General features: G+C 45.7%; 2 protein-coding genes across 4 annotated transcripts in view; one reads left to right on the top strand and one right to left on the bottom strand.

Moving 5' to 3' along the window:
• LOC142767230 (ras-related protein Rab-40B-like) overlaps nucleotides 1-13,378 on the bottom strand; it is a 41,280-nt gene extending 27,902 nt beyond the window's left edge. The window contains exon 1 of the mRNA XM_075868502.1: nucleotides 13,239-13,378. The gene's annotated coding sequence lies outside the window, so the exon portion shown is untranslated. The remainder of the gene's footprint in view (nucleotides 1-13,238) is intronic.
• Nucleotides 13,379-14,320: 942 nt separating this feature from the next.
• Nucleotides 14,321-18,388, top strand: LOC142767228 (ADP-ribosylation factor-like protein 16). Of its 3 annotated transcripts, none has more exons than XM_075868500.1 (2): nucleotides 14,321-14,453; nucleotides 16,727-18,388. In XM_075868500.1, the coding sequence occupies exon 2, from the start codon at nucleotides 16,757-16,759 to the stop codon at nucleotides 17,270-17,272; it is 516 nt and encodes a 171-aa protein (XP_075724615.1). In that variant the 5' UTR covers nucleotides 14,321-14,453; nucleotides 16,727-16,756; the 3' UTR covers nucleotides 17,273-18,388. The 3 variants fall into 3 exon arrangements, with proteins under 3 accessions (XP_075724615.1, XP_075724614.1, XP_075724616.1); XM_075868499.1 differs by lacking the exon at nucleotides 14,321-14,453 and adding an exon at nucleotides 14,597-14,736; XM_075868501.1 differs by lacking the exon at nucleotides 14,321-14,453 and adding an exon at nucleotides 14,609-14,736 and having other exon boundaries at nucleotides 16,756-18,388.
• The last annotated feature ends 537 nt before the right edge of the window (nucleotides 18,389-18,925 follow it).

Raw genomic sequence — 18,925 nt, 5'->3', positions numbered from 1 at the left:
CTATCCACAGGCCCGCACATGACACTCCGCAGAAACAGTGCAGATACACCTCGCCGTTCCGCGGTTTGGCGTTGCGCAAGCGAATTCTGCCACAAACGGGGAAAAAAAGTACACCGGGCGCTTTTACGTGCACGTACCGTTTCTCAAAGAGAAGAATACGAAGAAAAAAAAACCTAAAAAAAAGCGCATACTTCGCAGAGCCGCCGCGTCAGCGCATCTACACGTATCGGGAGTTCCGGTTTTCACGCACGACGCGTCTCCCGAATTTGCAATTCTCTCGATCTCCGCTCGCGACAAAGCTCGAAAAAGGTGACGCCCAATTTTTCGCAAGGCGTCGTTCAAAGCGTGCACCTGGTACAGTCGGCATGCATCGTTCCATGAATAATATAAATAATAATAATAATAATAATAATAATATTAATAATAATAATAATAATAATTGCACGCTTCTCTGTGCAAAGCCACCCTCGTCTCCTAAAAAGATGTATTAATCCTCTCAGACCCCCTCCCCCCGGAAGGCTTTGGCAGCTGAGGTAGTTTTTGGCGGCCGAAAGGAAATCTGGAGTCGAATATACAGAGCTCGTAAGCGCACACTGACATAGGCAGCGGGATTTTGTCATGAAAGGCGCAGTGTTGTTAGCTTAAAATTTCACATACGAGAAATATGCTGACGTAAGAAGTCTCTGCGCATACATACGCATCCCGATATGCACTATCTACGGGTCGAACGCGATATTGCCTTTAACGGTGCTTCCACAGGGACTGGTTGGTATGACCTTTGCGAAGTGAAACAATGCGCTGCGTAGGTGAACGGAGGCGAATGACATATAAACGTTAGCACTCCCAAGATCACCCCTATCAGAAAGAAATGAAATTTTTGAAGGAAACCACGTCATCGCATACGTAACTGAGCGATAACACGTGTCGGTGACATTTTTCGAGACCTTGATATTCTGGTGTGTGTGTGTGTGTGTGTGTGTGTGTGTGTGTGTGTGTGTGTGTGTGTGTGTGTGTGTGTGTGTGTGTGTGTGTGTGTGTGTGTGTGTGTGTGTGTGTGTGTGTGTGTACTATTAGCACCGAATACCCCTCTTTTCATGTTCCTTCCTCGTTGATTAGTCTGTCCATGCTTGAATAAAGTATAGTTGTTGGTCTGCGCACCCCCCTGAGCTGTTTTTCTGTCTCTCTCTGTCTCTTTTTTCTTATACCTGTGTCTTACCCGGCAGCGCATCAAAACATGATGACACAAGAATCTTATCCCTGTCCACCTTTGCGTTATTGCGCTATTGATCTTTTCGCCTCAACGCAGCTCAGGGTTTCATTTTGTAACGCTATTACCATATACCACGCATACGGTAAGGCTATAGCAACGCTGTGAAGAAACCGTACGCTATCGCACCGACGTAAAGGTGCCCGGCTCTAAGCGACGCGACGCTAAACAACACATAAAAAACTATCGGCTAAGTATATACGACTCCGCTCCGTCGATCGCAGCAGCAGGCGCGACAGAAAAAGCTACGCTGCGCCCAAGCGCTTCGCTTCGCCCACTCGCCGAAGCCGCCCACGCACCAACGGTGAGCGAGCCGCAACGGCAAAAAATCGCCCGAGCGCGCGTGAAACGCGAATACGCGCCGCGCAACAAATAAGTGGGCCACTGCAGTCACGCCTCGAAAAACGCAAGCGCGCGGGACCGTGCTTGAGGCGAGCAACAAGGCGCGAGCTTTTCTCTACGCTCAGGTATGATACAAGAAAGAAAAAAATAAAGTAGTAACTGACAAAATAAGACGAAAAGAAAGAAAGAAAGAAAGAAAGAAAGAAAGAAAGAAAGAAAGAAAGAAAGAAAGAAAGAACGTATACTTTCTAGTTATTCCCGTACCTCTAGCTCTACCTTTCGGTCTTTTTTTTTTCTCCCCGTATTCCGCTTCTTTTATCCGCTCTATTTCTCCGCTCGCTTGAACGCTTCTGGAGCAATCGCTCCCCTCCTCTCTCTCTGCTCTCTTGTGTTGCGCAACAAGCTGCCCCAACGTAGCGGAAGCCGTCCAGCCCGAATGCCACACGTGTACACAAAGCTATAAAACTGAGGATATACGAACGAAGGACAGATAGCTGGCGTGGTGTACGCGCGAAATCGCAGAAAATGAAATGGGGCAGACAGACTGCAGACTACGTGACACACTAACGGCTAAGGACTTACTAATAATAATAATAATAATAATAATAATAATAATAATAATAATAATAATAATAATAATAATAATGGCGGTTCTGCGCTCTATAACCACGATATATGAGGTACTAAGCCGCGGTGGAGGTCTTCGGAAATTTCGACCACGTGGCGTTTCAAAAACGCACTTAAACCAAGAATAACACGAAGGATTTCGATCCCACGACCTTCGGGTCAGCAGCCAAGCCCCCCCCCCCGGAATAAATATCCCACCGTGGCGAGACGACAAAGAACTAAGAATGCACAAGAAAGAGATAGCGCAGAGTATACGTTCAAGTTGTGAAACGATGTTTCGAGAAAAGACGGGGGAGGATGAAAAGTAAGATACGAAACACCCCCCGCTCGTCCGTTTGAAGTAAATCTGCTTCCCCTTTCCTGGCTTCAGCACAGAGGTAGAAGTATAAATAAAACAAAATAACATAACGTCATGCCTTACCACTGGTTGTCCTTTTCTTTACATCATATTTTTACGCCTTGAACCCTTCTGAATATAAAAGCGCACGGTCAGCCCAATATTAGCCGCAAAAAACAAAAAAAAAAAAACATGGTAAGCCGTCACGCCATTGGAAGAAGAGGCAGCGTTGCGTTTCGTACGTTTCGTTCGGCTTTTATTAAACTGATGCACAGTGTTAAGAAAAAAAAATATTTGCAGTAATAATAAAAAGAGAGTATGCCCTACTTAAACTGTTCTTTTTAACAAGTCCATTTTGTCTTGACACGTACTATATCATTCTATATAAGATGAGACAAACGTTTAGCTTTCCGTTGGGCGCCGTCAAGGAGCAAATAAACATTTACAATAACCTTCTCAGGTCTAACATGCATCTATTTTTTTTTCTTGCGCCATAGTCTTACAACTCTCAGAGATGAGTATAATGATAATATAAGATACTTCACGTTATTATTTGAGAGAATCACATACGAGGCAGATCATGACGCTTAAAAAAACAGAGAAACAGATTCTAAGGCAGACATTGCGCGATACTTTTTTTTCGGTTAGGCTGGGGCTATCTTCATTACGAAGTTTTCAAACAGGGACCAAACATGTTAAGGCTCCTAAAGCCCACTACGTGTACTCCCTTTGGGTCAGGCAAGAGCTAAGAGCTTTCGGATAGGGTCCGCAGCGGTTTGGACACTCCCCCAATAACTATAGGTCTCCCTATTCTTTGCCCGGAGCCGTCGATTCAGTGGTTGCCGTCATGACTGACGCAACGCGTTTGGGGAAGGTTTTGGGGTCGAAGTCATGTGTTATTTTTACGCAATAAAACGTCGTACAGAAAAAAAAATTATATACAGACGAAGGTCCAATAGTGGAAGACTGCAGCGGGACCTTCGGTTAATAACAGGTCCCCGATAAATTCGAGAAACAGCGTCCCCAACGCAAAACCAGAACGATGTTTGGGTCTCGCGCATGCGCAGTGGCCTTGACGCTATTTCACTAAGGGCCCAAAGCGTTAAGGGCTTCTATTTGAAAACGCCCTATCATCTCCAGTAACCCCCCTCCCCCTCCCCACTCATCTACGCGGGCCTGGTCTAAGGACATTTTTTAGAGCGTAGGCGAGATCGGATGATCGTCCCTTAACTAAGGAGAATATCTTTGGTGCATGGTCTCCAAATACAGAGCCGTCCACTGTTAAAGGGAACACTTTAATGAGTACCTATCATGTTGAAAGCCCCATAAATGCTGGTAGACGTAGAAAAATTGTTCGTGCATGACACTGCTCTATCAAAAGCAGTCAGAACAGTCAACCAAAAGTAGTCTGACGCAAATGTAAGCCACTATGCGTTTGCCAGTGAGCGAAACCCGGACATAGTGCACAAGAAAGTGTTTCCTTTAAAAGTGAGCCCCTCTGAATCAGCCCAGAAAGCCACATCAGCCCCTCTTCAACTCATGGAGGCAACAAAACTGTGCGGCCGCCTGTGAAACCCTGCACTGTGTGTGTGTGGTGTGCAATGCGTCTTTCCAATTCTCTTTTGCACCCTTATTTTCCTCTCCCCACTTGTAGGTATAGCAAAGTGGACGCAGTCAAGTTAACCTTCCTGTTTTTCTTGTATTCAGTGCTCTCTTACGAGTGTAGACATCTTTGGAACATGATTCATAGCGTTAGCGTTAATAGCCTATAGGGTGCGTTCGTCAACTTAGAAATATGAGATCCGTACGTAAAAAACTTTATTTAGCCTGTGACGCATGCACAGTGACGACAAACGCGAAATCTTTCCGCCTATGCTATTTTAAAGCTGCCAATTCAGTTGTTCCTAAATGAAAGACAACAGCAAGCAGCTGCGCCGAGCGACGAATGAAAGCGCTGCCCGGACATGACCACAGAACAGAAAAAAAAAGTCGCCATCACGTATGCCTCGACGCGCCAACACTCATTTTAGTCATCTCTCTATTTCTCACTTAAAAAATTAAGCGAAAAAAAAAGGCGGCCGTAATTCTCTCGTTGCGGAACTACCACCGCCGTGTCATTCCGAGATTTATGTTCGACGAACGTAACAATAACTCTGAAAACACGAGCGCAAAGCCAGGGCGGTTATGTCCGACAGCACACGTTTGATGCGTAAACGATTAATTCTTTATTTAGAAGCACGATGGCTGGGGTATAATAAACGGTTATTTCAGGACTTTATTTCTCTTCCCTATATGCACATTCCGGCTTGGGAAAGTATAAAGCCGCTACTGTTGCCGCGACCCACCGTGGTTTATGGCTCAATAATTTTCAGCGCTTTACGTCCGATAAAACTACGCCATTTGTTTACGAGAGACGCGTCGTATAGTGGAGGGCTCCGGAAATTTTTACCGCCTGGGGTTCTTTGACGTAAGTCTAAGCACACCTTTCTGTAAATAAATTCTCTCTCTCTATATAAGCGCACGGGTCTCCAGCATTTCGCTTCCACCAAGATGCCGCGGCTGCAGGGATTCGATCGCGCGACCTCTGGATCAGCAGCCGAGCACCGTAACGCTACATACCACCGCGGCGGGCATGCAACAGTATAGCGATCATGCTTCACATGTGCAAAATAAAAAATGCACGAAGCAAGGGAAACCAGCAGAACCGCTATAGAGCGTCGACCGCAGGACATACTTTCTGTTTCTCGATCTAGCATAAAGCATATAATGGACTATATCCGTTAGAATGGCAACAAATTCCAAATAAACACTCATTCAAGTATCAGAAATTTCAGCTGCTCAGGAAGTTCCAGCAGATTTTTCACCGATAAAAAAAAAAAACCTCGAAGCACGCTCCCCGCACAGCTCTGGTTGCCATGTCCACGTTCCAATCACACGCACCTTGTCGGGATTCGTAATCCAGCCAGCCTCTCGATATTCGGGAGATTCGTAATGTGCTGGGGCACGTGACCAAAAAACAAACAAAAACAAACAGGTGTGCAGGAAAAGCCGGGGAAGAGTGGGTATACGACACGCGCACAACACGGCGGGGTGTTTACATCGCGATCTGACCTTGGTGGCTGTAATGAAACGACGCTGCAGGAATGGTTCTTGGTTGTTTCGCGCGTCACCTATAGCGGCATTTCACAACGACCCAGACTACGACCGACCGTTTGAAATTATATTGCGAAAAAGCAGAGAACTCATAGATGCCACCCCGTTCGAGTTTCCTTACATCTTCTAATTACCTTGCAGTTCGAGGGGAGCAGCGAAGTAAAACATAATAATAATAATAGACGAATGATTGCTAGCATTGATCGTGGGCGTCAAAGATCATGCGAGTATTATAATTATGCAGCACAAGCAGGCGTGCCTCATTAAGGAACAAAACCTGCTGCGTCCCCCGACAGCTAGCCGCTTGCAGATGTCGATGATCTTTTTCATATGGCACCAGTGTGTCACCACGAAAGTGATTTTAAGCATTGATTGATTGATTGATATGTGGGATTTAACGTCCCAAATTGAATTCAGCATGCAAGCGGAATGCGCTTGGGCGATTAATATATATATATATATATATATATATATATATATATATATATATATATATATATATATATATATATATATATATATTAACAACTGACATACGGACCTAACACGAAAGCACTGAACCCAGAATATGCAAACCAATGCGAAAATTATCAACAATCGCGAGAAGGGCAGGTCGTATTTGACTCAATCCCGTTTGTTATGACGGCACGCATAGTTTTCTTACAGAACTTGAGTACCAAAGACGGAAGTTCAGAGACACAGAGAGGCTTGAAGTTATCAGAAGTTTTCCGAAAAAGAAAACAAAACAAAACAAACGGCACTGGAAACAGTGTTTTGGCAAACTGACTTGTCCTCGTCAGACCAAGATCGTTGCATTGACGAGGAAAAATTGTCAAAACGTTGGCTCCAGCGACATTCTTAGTACTAAATTTTCAGAGGCATTTAGTCCATTACGTGTATTCGAGTGACAGTATATATATATAAGAAGTAAAGACTCACAAACTTTCAAACCACGGCTACAAGAATTCCATAAGCAGGAAACAGCCTATATTTACTTGAGATCATTTGAACTACACGCCAAAAGAAAAATAATCTAAAACTATGAAGTCGAGCCAACTCGAATTCAAGCCTTTCAACAAACGCATTATCACGACAACAGCTTGGCTGCTGTCTTCACCAATTAGTGAAGCGACACTGTACTCCTGTCAGTCTAGTCAAGCTTGCCGAGAACACGGTTTAATCATGCAAAATCAATACCTGCTCAAATAATGGGTTCAAATTCTTGTGCTCCCTCGTTGCTTTTTTTAAAAACAACGAAAACACTTTCGCCGAACTAGAAATCCTCGGGTTAGCACACCGCAGAGCCGCGGAAAACATGTGTTGCTCGATTTAGCCATCTTCGACGAATGCATGGTTGACTTCGGCGCAGCTCACTGCGGCCTCCGTTCTCTGCCCGCCACAACTTGCCGTCTTTATCTTTCCCGTAGTACGCACACCGAGCGAAACTAGCGCAGAGTTTTCGTGGCCTAACTGTAGTACATCATTTTGTTAAGATTGCACGCAGGACGCGAACACTGAAGCTTATTATAGAGCTTGCACGACAACCAGTGATAAGGCTGGAAAGTTCGACGCGTGATGTAACGAAAGACGGCGCATCCCAACGATGGTCAGTTGAGCGACGGCCGACGCACCGTTCGCCGCTATCAACGCCAGTGTGTATTGTTGTAATCTTCTCACCAGCCACAAGTTCGGCCAAATAAACATTTGCACGAGGAACATACCGTGTGCTCCCTTTGTCCCCGTCTCGATCCTGTGAAAACATGTACCTTTCAATAACCTGAGTGGGTTATTTCGGGTGCCCTCCACTATTATAAATGACTTATAGTTACAGCCTCGACGTGGCTTATGGCGTCGTTAATTAAACATCAATATAAAAAAAAGCAAAGCACACCACCGTGATTGACGCAGAGAAGCAGCACCCGAGGATGACGGACAAGACTATACGCTGGACAGGCAGGCCGTCGCCCGCAGAAGACGACAAGCTCGGGGTGGGCTGGCACGGGTTAAGAGCCACTTAGCAGCAACCGCAGAAAAGAAGAGCTCCAGAACACAACACACACGCGCGACGGCTCGAGGAATTAATAAATAGGGGGGGCCACGGGTAGACGTATGCGGCTTCCCGAGGGATCCGCGAGAAGCACTCTATATTAATCGCGTCGTTTGACGCCTCCGTCGGACGGCGGGAGAGGTGCGACGCTCGTGACGACAGCCGACGATGAGAGAGAGGCACTGCGAGAACCACGCACTCGGAAAGGAAAACGTAGCGGTGATTTAGCGCTGTTAACCGCGGAGGAGAAGTACACGTTAGCATTACGTTTAATTACATTCCGGAAAAAATTTGCATAATTTGTAGCTTCATTACAAAAGACACGGAGCAATGCATCGATGTGAAGCAATCTGTCTCCATGGGACACGCACTCCTTCGAAAGTAGCTGTACATCAGACTGAGTGATTGTACATACACAATGAGCAGTATCAAACCCCAGAAATTGTTATTAGAAATCTGACAAAGAAAAAATACAAACACTAAAAACGTCAAGATGATAACGCAAAGTATTTCGTTGCGTAATACTGGCATCATACGGGAGCGCGACCAAGGGTCAATCTGCATCTGATTTCTTGATTGCGATCGACAAGTCGGTCGCTGCTGCATGGTACCGACTAATCCGGGCAGAGTTCGACGCAGACGTCAGCCAAATCGCGATAACGGAATCGTATCGCAATCGTCTTGTTCCCAATAGGTCCTGATCGCGACTGAAGTGCCCGCGTGACATTGGTAGTACGTGCAAGAGCGTTGCAGATATATACAATGGATTGACACACTAACCTGCCGAAAGTGCACTTCTCGGTTATATCTCCTCGCAGATCAGAACGTGACGTATATAGCAAAAAAGTAAATAGAACGGAGTCCCCCCCTCCCCCCCCCCCAAAAAAAAAAGCAGATCAGGCCTAGTTAGAATACGCTATATAAACACAGCCCGAAGCGAACCTGTCTGTCCTTGGTCGACGTTTTCGCGTCGGGAAACCCTCGTGGTTGAAGATCGTAGTGGGAATCACCCGCGACGGATATGTCCCGCTATTCTACCTGAAACACGATTGATTGATTGATCGATATGTGGGGTTTAACGTCCCAAAACCACCATATGATTATGAGAGACGCCGTAGTGGAGGGCTCCGGAAATTTCGACCACCTGGGGTTCTTTAACGTGCACCCAAATCTGAGCCCACGGACCTACAACATTTCCGCCTCCATCGGAAATGCAGCCGCCGCAGCCGGGATTCGAACCCGCGCCCTGCGGGTCATTCTACCTGAAACACGCCGGCTCTGAAGCGAGCCGTGCTTCTGTTCTCCCAATAGTGTTTGCCATAAGTGTACACGGATATGTTCTTGCTTTGAGCGCCCATCGAAATGTTGTCGCCTCGATCGAGAATCGAACCAGTGTCATCGATCTTATATGGTCAAGAACAGCCCAGCCACCACGCTGTATGTCGCAGAAAGTCGTTTCGACTTGTACTGCAGTTTTGTATGCACGGCTGCGATCACTCTTTTTTTTTTTCAGCGCTTAAGGCAAGAACTTCCAGGGGACGATGACACAATGCAAACGACAAAACATGCCACGAAGTGCTTTTGCAAACAGGCTATCAGAGGAGAAGATACAGACGTTCCTCTACTATCAGTGTAGTTCACGCTTCGTTCGTTCCTTTAAACAGTCTGGTAGGCTTTTTTGTGTGTATTTTTATGGACAAACACTGGGCGAAGCTGCTGCATTGGCGACGCCAACACGACACGTCAACAAAGGCAACGAGACAGAATGAAATCCCTATATAACCAACGTTCCACCGAGAAAATGACCGTTGTTCCCGTGGAGTCCGAGTTTAAAGTCAGCCGCAGAACAGAGTGAACGCCTTGCTAGTGCGGACTGCACGAATACGCGGTAAACCCAACGTCCCTACATACGCATACTCATAGAGTTTCCTAAAATCAACTAGAGGAGGCTCCGGGGCTGCGATCGTTTTCGTTCAGCAACCATGGCGATGATGGCACGTGAATTTGCCTAGTCTACGTACTTGCGGGCCTCGAATCGCACTTGTGGCTTCGTTTGTTCCCGCGATTCGGCTTTATTTCGAATGAAAGAACGAACCGTTTTTGAACAGCTGAACATTTGCCGTTTTGTTTCGCGACAAAGCAGCTTCGAGCCACGCGAAGCCAACCGGAGCCGAAAGTATGAAAATTAGACAAATCTGTCAACTACTACGGTCCCTAGAATATACTATATTCTAGGGACCATAGTGCTACCCAGCATTCCCATGCTGTCTAAAGCGCCGTGCGTTGCAGTTCCCATAGACACTAGCGCAAGAGTTCCCTCTAGTGTATTTATAGGAAAGTTTATAGTCTACACTATGGGACTCTTCGAAGCGGGAAATGGCTACCACAGCTTCAGTTCGATTCGTTCAATACACGTGACGGAGCTAATATTTCGGGGCGTAAGTGAACTCTAATAGGAAAGTTAAAAAACACTTCGCTATATAGTAAGAGTAAATTACCCTTAGACAACACCAAAGATCGTTGCTTCACAAAACGCTCGCTAACCTACAAGTGGCGAAAAAGGAGCACTGCAGGGGGCGACGCCATAATAAAGTTGCCGCATTAGCTACAGCCGTGACGACATTGATGTTTCACCTACGTTGATTCCTTTGTTGCAACACAACGCCGCGACCTGAGTAAACCACGCACCTAACAGAGAAAATTCTACAAGCGACTCGAAAAAAAAAAAAAAGTCCAAATATATTATTATAGGCGGAATTTTTAATTCTGCTATAAATTCAAAACACACGGGATTACCCTCGCACGAATTTCACGACTATCGAAATGCGCCCACCCCTCCCGGGAATCGAACCCTCGAGCACGGCAGCGCGACACCTTCTGCGCCAAACGAGCAACGAACTTCTGACGCGTGGTGACCAGAATCGGAGATATATTACCCACTCCGGCATTTAGATTAACGTATTCATGAGTACGGACAGAGTCATCCGCTGACGACGCATTTCTGGCGAAGAATACTAATAACACATGCGCTTAAATCTGACAGCATCGCTTCGGGGTATCGAATCGGGAATTTCGGACGCTTGTTTATTTATTCCCAGGCCGAGATTCCACGCTGTTCGATTCACAACGCGAGCTGCTATCTTTTCATTGGCGCATTACAATTGCGCGAATCGATGCCATCGACCACGCTAGCGGCTAGAAATAAGTACATCAAGGGACCATGTTTAGCATCCTGATAAATAATGCGTTTTTAATGTAGTAGCCCTATTACGTTTATTGGCGTTACTTTTTTAATGGATAGGGTGGCGTAGGCCAATTGAACCGAGCTTGTTTTCACAGCGTAACACTGCAATTTTACTGCAACACTCATCAGATGCCAGGGGCGCAGCCAGAATTTTTTTTTTTTTGTGCGACCTCACGCTCACATGCAAAATGGTCGGCTCGGAAGGCTGCTGGGGAGGGGGGGGGGGTGTTGTCTGTAAGTAGTACTACATTGCGTCATTAACTTTCCGTGGGCGTGTTTTTTCTACCTGCGCGCGTTCGACGTAAACATCTCACAACGGCAGCCCAAATTTCTACCGCGTTAAGTGTGGAATCTTGGCAGTTTGCAAGGCGCCGATTTCAACTGAAATCCCCTCGTTGCTAGCAACAGGAGAAGGAACACAATTAAAACTCAAAGCTTAAATTCCTTGCCTCGGTGTATTACCGCGGTAGTATGCTTTATTCAAATCATCAGCTAACTCCTGATCTACCATCCATTACTAAAAGCCACCATCACCAAAGTATTGACCCTTCTTTTGCCCGTGCACACTTTTAAACCCCAACCTAACTTAACAGAATGTTGCAAGTTCGGATCCTGCTGACAGCAAGTTGTCCTTTCGTATGTTTTGTTTTTTTTTCATCACAATTAATACAATAAACTTTACAATCAAAGTACCCTGTACCAGCTGCGGCTTCATTATCTGCCGGTTTTCATCGAGGTTGTCCCAAAACTAAGAGACAAGCCCTGAATATTATTTTCTTTTTTCCGCTTGTGTTGTCCGCAACTGCCTTCATAGTATAAGTCTACTCGTCCTCTTCCTTTAAAATGCATTCTTGGAAAGTGTCTAATTATACGAAGTCGTTTAATCTTCCTTGTTTTGTATATAGGTATAGTCTGCTTTTTAAGGTGTTGTGTATTCACACTCTCTCCTGCATGGTTAATTAGGACTGTACTCGCTAATAATAAAATCGTCACAATAAACGCATACATAGGCGTCGCGTGAATAACAAAGCTTCTCCCCGATTTCAACATCAAAACACACCGGCCACGCTTTTAATGCGAAAACGTCGCCGTAATCAAGCCATGATATCGCATGTTCCGCAAGAATTTCACGTAAACACCACGTCGAAAAGGTAGGAACATGTAGCAACTTCTTCCGCTGCAAAGGAAAAGATAAAAGCGCGGCAGCGAATCCAATTTGCAGCGCGCGATTACTTGAGAAGCGAGCCAAGAATGCATGCACCGACGCCAGGTGTTTTACTTTCACGGCCACCGAAACGGCGAGCTAGCAGTGCGTTGCTTACAGGCTGAACGTTTGCCGAAAGCATTCCGATCACTCGAAACTTTTCGATATTTTTTTTTTTCTTCATGAACATACCGGGAGAAAAACAGAGAGAAGAATCGCTGCGGTTTCGGGACTTCGGACGACTCAAAAGATCATAAAGAAATCCAACGGAAGTGAACGCAATAAGACGTCACACTTCTTTTTTTTCTTTGTAAGTGTGGGTGTGAGCGATGATATCCTCCACCCAGAGAATAGATTTCGCAAATATGTAAAACGACCGTCGGGACGCGCGCGACTTGACGCACGCACCGACACGGCTTTCGGTGAGGGCCAGGAAACGGGGAGTGCCGTCGTACAGAGACGACGCCGAAGAAATAAACACGGCTTCGTGGCAGACGTGGGACAGACTCGCTTCGGCAGGCACTGTGACGAAGGTCGAAAATATTTCGTGCTCTTTCTCCCGGCCGTCCCATTCCAGTCTCTCCGCAAACCGCGTCCAAAATAAACATGCCGTTCCCCCGCCACAACCCACGGTACACAAGCTGCGCGCGCCGCAGAGCGCGAAAATTCCAGCGTACGTAACTCGCTAGCGGCAACATCTCGTAACGCCGATTGCGGGCGTGAAGGCGAATCAAATGTATCAATAAATCACGTTAAGTCCCTAGGACGAAACAAAGAAAACGAGCGATATCGAGCGACGCGCCGGTCTGTCGTGAGGAATAGGCCTAACAACGACTCCGATGCTGCGAGAGCGCGTCGCTACGTCAGCCGCCCCGATACCACACCTCGCTCGGTACACAGAAGGGCAGTACGCGTGGTTAGTAGCGTCCGCTTGCCTCGCGGTACGGACCAACATTCGTGACGCTGTCCCGGGTGTTTCGAAGCGAACTGGGTACGCGACGGAGTCCAAGCACTCACCGTGGTTCGTTCCAGAATAGAAGCATCCTCCACTACAGTAGCAGCCGTGAAATCTCTCCTTGTGCGCGACGGGGAATAACAACAAAGCCGAGATTGGCGTAAAGTTCCCTCGTTGGATGGCTGCTCCTCCTCCCCCGAAGAAAAAAGCGTATCCCGGAGCAAAGTAGCACACGCACGAACGATTTCGGACCGAAAAAAACTGACCCGAATTGGCGTACAACACGCTCGCTAAACTTGATAGCAAACGACACACATATGAACTTATGGATTGCGGCTAGGCTCGACTTTCGGACTGCAAAACAGTCTCGACCGCAAAAAAAAAAAAAAAAAGTTCCAGTTTCGGTTTTTACTGAATAAATTATCTTTGATAGTTCATATCTTGATTATTTTTAAAATGTTTATTTTTAGCAATTAGTTTGTAGTTTTGTGCGTGTGTCAAAACAGACTTGCTTAAAATATTTGCTACTTAACGACCAATCTTGAAAGCAATGGTTTTGTTTTTTAAATATTCTGTTTGAAAATAACAAAAATCAAAATGTTTTTGTATGTTTCATATTATTATTTTAATTTTTGTTTCAGCATTTGGTCAAATAAAAAAAGTTTGTACGGAAGAGCGGCGCTGCGTTCGCGGTGCTAAAACGTTTATGTGGGCAGGGTGTGGGCACTTGCAAGTCTCAGAGGCGTGCACATAAAGGCTCCCTGGGCAATGCGTGGAGCAGTATACTCACTTTCAAGCAATGTAGTTAACTATAACAGTGATTATGAGCTTATTGAAAAGCCATTTGTAGTAAAGTGTTGTCATGTTTTGTTAGTTTTGGGCTTGATATAGACAAATAAGCGTTGTAAGTTCAAAACACTGCTTTTCAAGATGGCAGCCCCCATGTCAAAATACAAAGTTCTCCTCGCGATGAGATTTCTGCGGCTTGCTTGCTTGTGATTTCACTACGCTTTCGTCTCTGCGCCTTCGATCGCAACGATTCGGTGCTCCTAGCAACGGGCTGTCGCTCGGCGCGCGTAACCGCCGAGATTGTACGTTCAACACATCGTCGCTTCGCGACACGCAGCAGAGTGGGGCGCGCTAATGACTTCCACTATCAGTCGTCAAGAGCTGGAGAAACACAACGCCGAGGACGACGCGTGGATATTGTTTCGAGGGGAAGTGTACGACGTCACGAAGTACGTGAAGGAACACCCCGGAGGTCTCGCTATCGTCAGGTACGCCGGGAAAGATGCCTCCTCGGCCATCAAAGAGCAGCCGGCTCACAGATGTGTCTTCAACTTCATCCTCTCGAAACTGAAGACTTTTCACGTTGGGAAACTTGAGGAGTCGCCTGAAAACGCCAAAGACGTTTCGACGTCGTTTTCTTGAAGACGAAAGCGAAAATTGTGCTATACGACGGCGCGCTGTCAACAGTTACTTGTGTCGCGCTGAAAATCACCTAAAGGGATCACTGATGCCTTAATCGGCGCCTTTACCTGCAACGTTAGGAAGAAACAGGTTGATATCACTTAGATTTAACTCGCGCAAGATTATCGTGTGCTGTGCAAGTTGCATGTACTTGCTACGTCTCTGCATGCCAGTTGCTTTTTTTTTTTTTTTTGTGTTTCCAGAAGCGCAATGCTAGTTTTGGAGTTGGCCTAAATTTTACTCCGCCCGAAATAATGGACAACTCCATTGACACGTTTACTACCTTTCGCTAGCGTTTTCTCCTTTAGAGGTAATAAATATTGTCGTTATTATACTTATATTTTGAGGGTTAGTAGAGGGTCATGAGACGAGTAGGCGCCTTGGTCGGTAGCAATATCTTATGTTGTAACGTATGCTGTAACTGTGACAGTGTTATGAAAAATTCAGCGTTAATACAATTGTTTTTAATTATTTTGGAATAACAGCTTTATGCTACGCATGTGCTCGTAGCGAGTTATCAAAATCAGGGTTCAAGATATCACATGTACTGTCCGCGCAAATGACACGCGTACAGTGGCAGGCCTTCGCAATGGTATAATGCGCGCCGTCCAGTTATCCCCATCGACAAGCGCGAGCATCCTGTTCGGCAGCTCTGCGCATGCGTGCGTGTCTGTCCATTGTGATAAATGGGCGGCGCGCACTCAAGGAGGATTAAAAAATGGCTGGTGTGGAAATGACTGCGCAGAAGTGAAGCCGTTCTTCTGGCAAGATGGTGGCTGTGGCGGCCATCTTACTAAGGGCATGATAAGTTATCACCCTTCAGCGATTTAAAACGAAGCGTTTCTCTCGCAGGCCCTACGAGTTTAATGTGAGAACTTTTTCGGACCACATAGCGCTCCAAGTGCGTCTTAGTGTTACTAGTTTTCCTTCGTGAGCCTCTAATTGGAGGCAAAGTTCTTTGAAGATTCAGTTATCCATACTAGTTTCTGTGTGTTATTTCGTCGGGAATAACTATCTTTTAATACAGAACTAACATAGCATTTGCGCAACATATCAAAGCTACTTGAGTTTCAAGTGGGCACTATCAGAAAAGAGCATGTTTCCGCCATCTTGGCAGTGGCAAAAGGTGGCTTCACTTCTTCTGGCAAGGCATTGCTGGAGCTTCCACTCCAGCAATTTTTCTTTAATCCTCCTTGCGCGCACTATACCATCGCGAAGGCCTGCCGCTGTTCGGGTTTCATTTGACGTGGATAGTGCGCCTAAGTTCATGGTTAGCTCACCAGTACGACGAGTAATTTATATTATGGCTCTTTATAATATTTAGGATGTTATTAAAGTGTGTGTCACGTAGAAGCATTGGTGAGCGGCCCTTGCCTTAACGCGTATGGGTTCGTATTGTTAGGCATGCATTTGCCGAGGTAAACATGTGAAACAGTATACCGTGTGTTGTCACTTTTATACTTGAGAAACTTGTGAACTCGAGCTTGTTGGTGCACATTCATTGTAAAAAAAAAAAGTGCGAAAACTACCAGGAAGAAACAAAACACAAACGGCGTTTGTTCCTCCTTTTGTTAGAATTACGTATTACTTGAAAAGCTTAAAAGCTTTCTATAACCAATTCTAGGCCAATTCCTCTGAGTGGGTATGAGCCATAGTAGAGGCAGCATTATTATCGGCACTCTGTCCTGCTTCTTCTGTTTCTTTTTTGTCGTTTTCGCGCTGTTTTTTCGCTATTACCTTTATAATGTAAGCAGAAAGCGTCATAGTAGTAAGGTTACTAATTTGACAGTTTATACCTTCATTTACTACATAGGTAGTGAGACCCGTATTCAGAAACCAGGCTCATTCTTATCTCGCGTTTTCCTTAACGCTATTGTGCCTTTGGTGTGCTTGGTGAACAAAGCAGGCCAGTATTCACAAATCAATCTTGCAGCTACTCTGTTGCCATTTTTGAGTGCTTATGACTGACGTAGAGAGTACAGCAACCAAAGTAATGCTTCAGATAACGATAAGGTTGATTTGTTAATAGGGGCCTTAATGTTGTAACAACCTAAAGTTCGTACATCTACTTTTTTAACAGTGTGAGAAACAAGATTCTCTCGCATCCAGCATGATCGTCTGCGTCGGGCCCAAGGGTTCTGGCAAGACGTCGCTCCTGAAATGCCTGCAGCAGCGTATTAGCGGCAAAGGAAGAAACGTCGAGTTGCAGGAGACGCGGCCTACCATAGGGGTCAACATGACGCTGCTGAAGATCTCCAAGAACAAGACTTGTCAGGTGCGCGAAGTGGGCGGCGAAATGGCGCCCTTCCTGCACCAACAGACCTCGGACGCGACAGGTGTGGTGTACGTGGCCGACTCTTCGAACGTGTTTCAGTTTGGCGAGACTTACGTCACCCTTCTGGACCTTCTGACCCTCGAGAACCTGAAGAGCGTCCCTTTCCTGTTGGTGTTCAGCAAAACCGACGCCAACCAGGCGGCGCCGTTGGAGGAGTACAAGGACGCCATGAGGCTCGCCGACGTGCTCAGTGCTGCCACGCAGGACATAGCAATGGTAGACGCGAGCTCCCTGACTGGCTACGGCATGGACGAGATCGTCAAGTGGATGGCTCGCGTCACTGCAGACTGACGCCAATTATTTCGCGCCAAGTTTTAAAACGTTTATATAGTCGGGACCATTCATTAGGCGACTTTAGTGCCGTGGGCCCATGGCCCTTGGCTTCGCAAGCTCTTGTCTTCTTTAGTATTCTACCCCAGGCACGTAGCGAGGAAATTTTTTTAAGGGGGGGGGGGGGGTCACTTGAAAATGCCTTGACTCTTTGAGGAAGGTGCTTACTTTTCAGCAATAATTTTCGCTAAAAAATGCACTATGAAAATCGGGTGACCCTCTAAGTACTGTCTTATTTGATTGACTTTGATTGATATGTGAGATTTAACGTCCCAGAACCACCCTGTGATAATGAGAGACGTCGTAGTGGAAAGCTCTGAAAATTTCGACCGCCCAGGGTTCTTTAACGTGCACCCGAATCTGAACGCAAGGGCCTACAGCGTTTCTGCCTCCATCGAAAATGCAGCCGCCGCAGTCTGGATTTGATCACCCCACCTGCGAGTGAGCAGACGAGTACCTTAACTATTACACCACCGTGGTGAGGCTATCTTATTTACAGCTTTGTAGTTTAATTTTTAAATGCATTTTTCTAACTGTACATTTTTATACGAACAATTGCAGGGAAGAGAATGCCCGTATCCCAAGACCCCACTGACCCCCCCCCCTCCCTCGATCCCCGAAGGTAACCACAAAATACAAAAGAACGCAAGAGCTTCGGCACACAAGCCGCTTTGGCCTCGGGCACTAAAACTCTCCAATGACTTATTATTGTAGTAGCTGAAGGCATGAATAGTATGCTGACTGATTGTAGACCTACTGAAACAATACACGAAAGTATTTGTGTGAAGTGATTGATCCTTGCTAATGAACAGACATGGTAGTCACTTGCGCTATGACTCAAGTCGATTATGATGATTCCAGGAAAGTACTACTGTCTTACTAGTTATTGGTTTCACTATGTATGTTCAATAGAATAAGAAAAGTTCGAAGAGCTCGTTTTTTTTAGATACAACCAATGAAAGACAACTACGACAAGGAAAACTTTTGCTATTACAATTGTTGGAAGTTTGACAGGTTTTTTTTTTGTTCTTAAAAAGACTTTTTTGTAACATAAATATATTACGTCAGCCACTTTGACTTTTTGTTGTAATCATTCCAATCTGAATGAAAATATTTCGATTGTAAGACCACCAGCACCAACAACCACGTAAAATCATTACTTGGTTGGCTTTTCAGAATCCCGGTGTGGGAATGGGCCAGGATTCAGATGACTGGTCAAGTACGATTACTCATTAGTCAAACCAACATGGTTACAACATTTTGAGGGGAAATATTTATACGCTTTCATCAAGCGGGAAAAGTGACCATCTACGGCAACTCGAGGAGTACGAAAGCTAAGATAACATCATACAAGATTTCGGCATTACTCATACGAGATGTGACGTCACCACAGCGTTACAGATAGCCGAAATCGGTTACGTCATAATGACATGTGACCGCTTGTCGTGCAGACTTCTTCAGGTGGGTAAACGGAGGAGGATTATTACAATAGTCTGAAAGGAATGCATAAGAAATCCAAAGTGTTTTTAAAGGGTACTAACACCTTTTTTTTTCGAAGAGGAATTTACTCTGCGATGCCAATGTCATGTATACAGAGAGTACTCTGAGCAGGTG

This window comes from Rhipicephalus microplus, chromosome 7, assembly GCF_043290135.1.
Source record: "Rhipicephalus microplus isolate Deutch F79 chromosome 7, USDA_Rmic, whole genome shotgun sequence".
Lineage (NCBI taxonomy): Eukaryota > Metazoa > Arthropoda > Arachnida > Ixodida > Ixodidae > Rhipicephalus > Rhipicephalus microplus.
This window is presented reverse-complemented; position numbering and strand designations above follow the sequence as displayed.

Coding starts and splice junctions, on each gene's coding strand:
- LOC142767228 (XM_075868500.1), top strand. CDS start 16,757: ATGATCGTCTGCGTCGGGCCCAAGGGTTCTGGCAAGACGTCGCTCCTG.